Source organism: Myotis daubentonii, chromosome 9 (assembly GCF_963259705.1).
Source record: "Myotis daubentonii chromosome 9, mMyoDau2.1, whole genome shotgun sequence".
Lineage (NCBI taxonomy): Eukaryota > Metazoa > Chordata > Mammalia > Chiroptera > Vespertilionidae > Myotis > Myotis daubentonii.
Window position 1 is genome coordinate 44,562,138 of NC_081848.1, and position 7,599 is coordinate 44,569,736.

Here is a 7,599-nt window from a genome sequence, read left to right on the forward strand (position 1 = left end):
TCTTCAGCACAGGTGAGTGTTTGTATCCGAAATGTCCCATGAACAGGATTCAGTGAGAACAAACAAACAAATGCCGGCTGCAGAAACGGGGAAGGCTTAGGTTCTGTAAGCTCCTCTCTTACTGGCACTGCATGGTCAGGTCAGCTCTTCAGGCTGCCCCCTTTAGGCTCAGTCCTCCATGGTCACAGAAACCAGTTCTCAAATCCCCTGGCAGCGCCAGGAATCCCGCAGATCTCCTTTCCCCCTTCAGGGGCTGTGCCTGTCCCAGGGGATGCGGCTGTCTGCCATGCGGTCTCCCTCCAACCCTCTGGGCTCAGAGGTCTGGCAAACTTTCCTGCCCAAATCCCTGTGTTTTTTTTTTTACCTTTCCAGGGGAGTTCTGCCCTTCCCGGCTGCAAACCGTCTCACCAGCTGAGCAATTTCGCCAATTCGGGGTGGGTGTTACTAGTTTCAGCTGCTCACTCCATTTGCTCCGGGACACAACCTGGGATGCGTCTGCCTATATCGCCGCCATCTTCTTTCTCCCACAATTTGAAAACACATCATTACTCCAGCTTTGAGATTAATAAGCAAGGGACTTTAAATATTTGTAATTCATTCAAATAAATCAAGTTGAAGGAGGATTGAGGGGGAAATTTTTATTATTATTATTATTAGTTAAGGTATTACAAATGTGTCCTCATCCCCCCCTTCCCCTTTAACCGAGGGGGAAATATTTAATTTGTTAGTTAGAAGGAGGTTTGAGCCATGGAAAACACAGCTTTCATATAGCAATGGAAACAAAAGTCAGATTACAGGATCTAGAGAAGGTATTGCAAAGTGATGATGTGGAGTATATGTTCAGATTGCCTATAAATAATTTATATTTTTCTTACTTTGCTACCCTATGGTTCCATGAGAGAATGAGCGGATGATGACATTAAAGGGCACTTTCAGCTAATTGTCTCTGTTATCACATTTGTGAATATTGGAAATATGGTTGGCCTTTATGCTTAGCCCAGTGATAGTTTTCAAATTTTTGGTTATGCATCTATACAAGGAAGTAAAAAGGACACTCCCTAATATATTTATATTCTACTAGAGGCCCAGTGCATGAAATTCATGCATGGGGCAGGTTTCCCTCAGCCCGGCCTGCACCCTCTCCAATCTGGGACCCCTCAAAGGATGTCTGACTGCCGGTTTAGGCCTGATCCCACTGGCAGTCAGACATCCCTCTCACAATCCAGGACCACTGGCTCCTAACCACTCGCCTGCCTGCCTGCCTGATTGCCCCTAACTGCTTCTGCTTGCCAGCCTGATCGCCCCCTAACCACTCCCCTGCTGGCCTGATTGACACTTAACTACTCCCCTGCCAGCCTGGTCACCCCCAACTATCCTCCCCTGCTGGCCTGATGGCCCCCAACTGCTCTCCCCTGCTGTGACCCACCTCTTCTGCCGGGACTCGCCTCCTCCATGCCATGTGGAGACATGGAACCCCCAGGCCTCACTGCATAGAGTGGCTGCTGGGCCCCGCCTCTGCTTTGAGCACAGCCATCATGTGGCAGCCATCTTGTGGTGCCATCTTGTGGTGGCCATCATGTGACAACGTCATGCGCGAGGACCAGACTTTTATTAGTTTAGATTTTATTCATTGAAAAGTGTATACAGATACTCCTATACTACTATCTTAATGCATATGGTAACACATTAAGAAAAAAATTTTGAAGGATGGGATAAAATTAAATACAAATAAAATTTCCATTATTTTCTTTTTGTAGGCAAATTGATGATAATGTATTCTGTTTGAGATTCATGTTTTCCATTTAGATAGCATCAATATTAAGGCCTTGACTGATATTTGCATTCTGCACACACCAACAATTTTCAGTAATTTCCATGGAAAATGTAAACTCTACATTAGTCTTGCAAATTTATTCTTAATCTGCCTCTCTGTCTAGTTTCATTTTAGCAAGATGAACCTCTTCCTTAAAGATTCAGCAATATTGATTACCAGCTTATCTTTCATTAATCTGAACCTCAAAATACAGGTTCCTTCCATCTCTCTAGAATTTGTTTGCAAGCCTAGGAAACCTTGGTACATGAGTCAAGTTTCGATAGACAGGCTTTACAATCAACAGATCTAAATTTGAACCTAGTTCTGTTTCTAATCTAGTTAGAAACTGTGTGTCTTAGAATAAGTTGCTTAACTGCTCTAAATCTCATTTCCCCCATGTGTCGAATGTTGATAACATTTATTCTCAAAGATTGTTGGGAGATAATATATAAAGGCACCTAGCCTTATTAGTTATTATTAACAAATTAAATGTGATATTGTCATGTAATACTTACATGACTTATAATTGTATACATATTTCCTTGAAAGAAAATGCCAGGGTTGAGCAGAAAATTGGTGGGTCTAGAATAATGACTGAAATTCCGTTAGTGTTAAGTGTATATTTATTGAATGAGTAAATAACCCCCCTACCAACTTGACTGTGTAATGATTAATAAAATACTCAAAGCAGGCATTAGCATCAATACAAAGGTACATTGCGTCTGACATACTCATCCCCACACTGTGCGCACTGCTTTCTTAAAGTTTGTCCCAGTGCTGAAAATTTTCATTTGTCCTCATATGAAACCCAGCAGTAATTTTACTCGGTGAAGTTCTGCTGGATTCTCTAGTACACAGCAAAACAGATCTTACTAACGCTGAGCACATCCTGTCAGGTCAGAACACCTATCATTCTATTAAACATATGGCAGGAAACTAGAACTATTATAAATCTGTAAAGAAGTAGTATCCTTTAGAAGAAGAGGTATAAATTAAGTAATCACAAGTGTGTCTGTTTCAATTTTATTATAGGCACTTTTTATCCAATCAACATTAAAACATAAAAACAAATCTACTTAATTCTGTAATAGTTTTCTTTGCTTTATTTTAAGAAAAAAATATTATCTCAGAAATCTAGCCTTCAGCAGTGCTATAGGGCTTCTATAGTTCTTTTAATGTAATTATTATTTAATTGATAATTAAAGAATCATTACTTAACATTATATGAATAAACATAAGCATTATATGAATAAACAGGTGATAATTTATATCATCATTGATGCTCATCTTCAGGTTCAAAGAAGAAATATTATGATGTTGATTAAATTAGATTTTGCATGTGATTTAGCAAAATACAGTATATACATTCCAAAATGGAGCGTATACAGACCAAGAATGATGTGTGTTGTATCTTGACCTGCAAGCCTTGCCCACCCTTTCATTTCACCAGCTGTGTATAATTTGACTGCATTGTAACTGCTGAAAATGCTACGTATTCTGCATCTTCCATTTGATTCCATTACTCTAGGTCCTGTTCCTTCTTCTCTGGAACATGTGGATGATTCGACTTCGTATCTGCTTGGTCTTCACACTATAGACAATAGGGTTTAGTACAGGGGGCAGTAACAGATAGATATTGGCCATGAGCATGTGCACTACTGGGGATAAATGATTCCCAAACCTGTGGGTCATGGTGACACCAATGAAGGGAATATAGAAGAGGAGCACAGCACAGATGTGAGAGAAGCAGGTGTTGAGGGCTTTGAGCCTTTCAGTTTTGGAAGCAATGCCCAGCACAGTCTTCAGGATGAACATGTAAGAAAATAGAATGATGAGGGCATCCATCCCCAATGTGAAGATGACTACGATGAGTCCGTATAGGCTGTTGATGCGGGTGCTGGCACAGGCTAGCCGCATTATATCTTGGTGGAGACAGTATGAATGAGATAAGATATTAGAACGGCAAAAGGGTAGTCGCTTTATAAGAAAGGGCACAGGGAAGACAACGCAGACTGCCCGGGTGAGGACAGCTATTCCAATCTTGCCAATGATGCTGTAAGTAAGGATGGAAGCATAGTGTAATGGGTTGCGGATGGCCACAAATCTATCGAAGGCCATGGATACTAATACTCCTGATTCTACCAATCCAAATGAATGGATAAAGAACATCTGTGTGATGCATGCATCAAAGGGAATCTCATGGGAATTAAACCAGAAGATGCTGAGCATGGAAGGCAAGGTGGACATGGAGAGACTAACATCAGTCAGAGCCAAGATGGAGAGGAAGTAGTACATAGGCTCATGGAGACTCTGATCTACCTTGATGACAGCTAGGATGGTACCATTTCCCAGGAAAGTTAGTGTGTAGAGAAATCCCAGGGGAAAGGCCATCCATGGATTTTTATCTGGTATCCCTGGGATACCCGTCAAAATAAAACTATGGTGATTGATAAGTGATGCATTAGAGTTCATCCTGGTGTTCTCACCACCGGGTGAAGCTGGACTCTTCCACTTTGCTCACAGTTCCTAAATTGGAAACAGTTTCATAAAAGAGGGACAGGTAAGTGGCTTTATGAATATACAAGTGGAACAGCAGAGGGGAGAATTAAGCTAAAAACAGCATCTAAAATGTTTTTGTATCACTGTCTTCTTGCCTCATAGATAATCGCATGGGATGACTTCCCTTCCCTTGAATTTAATTTGTTCATTCAAAAAATGGAAATAAAACTAATCCTCTAATATTTAGACAGTAAAACATCTGGATATCTCCTCTTTTAACAGCTCTTAAGGTTTGACAAAAAAGAAGTAGCAACACCCAAGGACCTAATACCATAGAGAATTTTGCTAAATAATTCAAAAAGCCCCCACTATGCTTACATTACCACACACACATAGTTACACAGATTCCATTGCCTTCACATATCCATGTCCACATGAATCTATGTGCCTGTTTGAATATGCATGTGTATACATATGTATATTCACATACAAGCACATATGTGTGCATATATTCTTCCACATGACTAGGTATTTATTTCACTGTATTTATAATGGCCTCCATTTGTAAATAGACACATTAGTGGATAAATTAGTGGATAAACCTGTTCAAAGTAATATTTAATATTCACAACTCTTAACAACTCTTAATTTTTTATTACCTCATTTTAAAGTAGCAAGGAACAGAAAATAAAGGTTTTGACCCACAAACAACCATAAATGAGATATGGGAGTAATCACTCATAGGATTCAATTTTTTTTATTTAAAACATACTTTTATTGATTTCAGAGAAGAAGGGAGAGAGAGAGAGAAAAAAAAATCAATGATGAGAGAGAATCATCTATGGGCTGCCTCCTGCATGCTCTTTACTGGCTATATACCCTTAACTGGAATCAAACCCAGGACCCTTCAGTCCTCAGGCCGAAGCTCTATCTACTAAGCCAAACTGGGTAGGGCAGGATTTTTATTTTGAGAGTCTCCTAACTCACCAGAAACAGGGCCATTCTTGAAGCCCCTTCTGTCATCAAACAGCATTCAAACTTGTCTTCAAAACATATGAAATAATTATCTTCATTTTATATAGCCAATAAATAGGATAGCCCACTTCTCCCAGGCTAACTGATCATCCCCTTTCCAATAATTCTTCATTCTGTAGTCAGAATACACTTTTAAAAAATTACAATATGATTTTCTCAACACAAACAAAAGCTCCTTCTAGGACTTCTATTATACTTACTGGTAGAATAGAGTCACAAATCCTTATCTTAGCCATCAAGAGTCACCCTTATCTGCCTCTCGAGCACCAACTCACACCCTTTCTCTCCGTTTTGGTCTCTTCAATCCAGCCAAATTTGTGGTGTTTAAGTTCCTGGATCTCATTAAGATACTTCCTGCCACAGGATACCCACATATGTGCTTCCCTGTTCCGTAGGCCTTTCTCCACCTTCTGCACAGTTCCTCTGCCTAACCAAAGCCTAGCTGTCCTTTTCAAGTAAGCCTTTTCCAAATGCCCACTGCCCTTTAAGACTCCTTAGTATACTGTTTTTCACATTCTGGGATTTCTTTCCTTTTAAGTGAATACAGTCAATTAAACATTGCATCAGTATTTGTTTAATGTCTATCTCTCCTACTAGAAGTTAAACTCCCTAAAAGAAAGGAATATTTATCAGTTCATCACCTAATAGATCATATGCTAAACATATAGTAACTTTTCCATATGTGTTAAATAAAGGAATGAAGCAATGAATAAATTAATATGGATGACTGAATGGCATTCTTCTTTCCAGAAGTCTTAAAAACCCTCACACTCCCCCTTCATCTTCTCCATGTGGGTTGACAATTATTAATCAAGAGAAAAATCTGCTTTTCTAGGAGGGTCCAGACAAAAAGCTTAAATAAGGAGTCCACTTCCAAAGGTTGTGATGTGTGTTGCAAACAGAATCCAGGCCTCTTTCCCAATAAATCACAATGCTAAGATCTAAACAAGGCACGCTGTAGTGGTCATCTACCCTGTGGCTGGAATTTGAAGAGGGGCTTTTGAGTACTCTGCATGGTAAGTGAGAGCTCTTCTCTGCTGACTCCTCATCTCAAGCAATTCTGATGGCTTTCACTAGGGAAGAGTCAACTGGCTCATCCTTACTGATAACTTTTCTTGGAAAGACTTAAAAAATCTTTGATATTCTTTGACTAAGCCCTAGGATCTGCTGAACCACTGTTGTTCTATGGAGATTGTTGACTTTTGTTTTGCTTTTCACTTTTTTTAATGATTGTTTTTAAAAAAATCCTTATTGATTTCAGAGAAGAAGGGAGAGGGACAGAGAGATAGAAACATCAATGATGAGAGAGAATCATTGATTGGTTGCCTCCGTATGTCCCCAACTGAGGATCAAGTCCACAACCAAGGTATGTGCCCTTGACTGGAATCAAACCTGGGACCCTTTAGTCCGCAGGCTGACACTCTATCCACTGAGCCAAACCAGCTAGGGCATTCTTTTCACTTTTACAGCCTTTGACTCTGTTTATCCAAATGTGTTTTACCCCCTCTTCTCTTCCCCCCTCCATTCATTTTTCTATTCTCTACCTTCCTTTTCCATTTTCCCTAAGTTTTCAACCCCCCTCTTTTCTCTAGTTCCCAATTTAATTCTCATTTACTCTTCCATCCAATTTTGATTTCATTCTTCTCTATTCACTAGATCTTCCCCCACAGTATATGTCTTTTTTTTCTTAAGTGCAACTTCTATATTTTACTTTTTTTCTCTTTTCTTTGCTTTCTGCTACCCATGATACTCTATAGACTTCTCATTTGTCCTTATCATTTCTCTCATTAGAATTCCTATGAGGATTTAATAAAATTATGTTCATAAATAATCCTACACAGAGCCTGCTAGGTGGAGGGCATAAAAAAATGATTTTAAGATTAATATATTACCTGTATCAACCTCTGGGCTCCAGTTCAGGATGAACTTGGCTTCTCTCCTGCTTTGAGACTAGCAAAGAGAGTACTTATAAGATTGCTCAAACCTCTGGTGGCGACTGGAGCCATCATGATTCTATAACAATTTCACAACTGCTCTGGAGAAATCCCTTGAGGTGTGTTATGTATTGCCACGTGGGCTACTCCACCCGGATTTTCCTGAGAACTCCAAGCCCTTTCTCCATTTGTTAAATTATTTTTGACTCTGTAAACACATCTCAAAAAATTTTGTTTTCCATTTTGATTTTATTTGCATCTTATCAGCCAAGTTTGGAAATGAATGAAGGATCTATTTCTCTCATTCTTGCGTACACA

At 39.6% G+C, this 7,599-nt stretch overlaps 1 protein-coding gene across 1 annotated transcript; it reads right to left on the minus strand.

The window, feature by feature from the left end:
* Positions 1-3,337: 3,337 nt before the first annotated feature.
* LOC132242107 (olfactory receptor 51H1-like) lies at positions 3,338-4,285 on the minus strand. The gene has a single exon (XM_059711022.1). It carries the CDS (start codon positions 4,283-4,285, stop codon positions 3,338-3,340), a length of 948 nt encoding a protein of 315 aa, XP_059567005.1.
* Between the last annotated feature and the right edge of the window lie 3,314 nt (positions 4,286-7,599).

Excerpts from the sequence above, each read along its gene's own strand:
- LOC132242107 (XM_059711022.1), bottom strand. The coding sequence starts at position 4,285 with ATGAACTCTAATGCATCACTTATCAATCACCATAGTTTTATTTTGACG.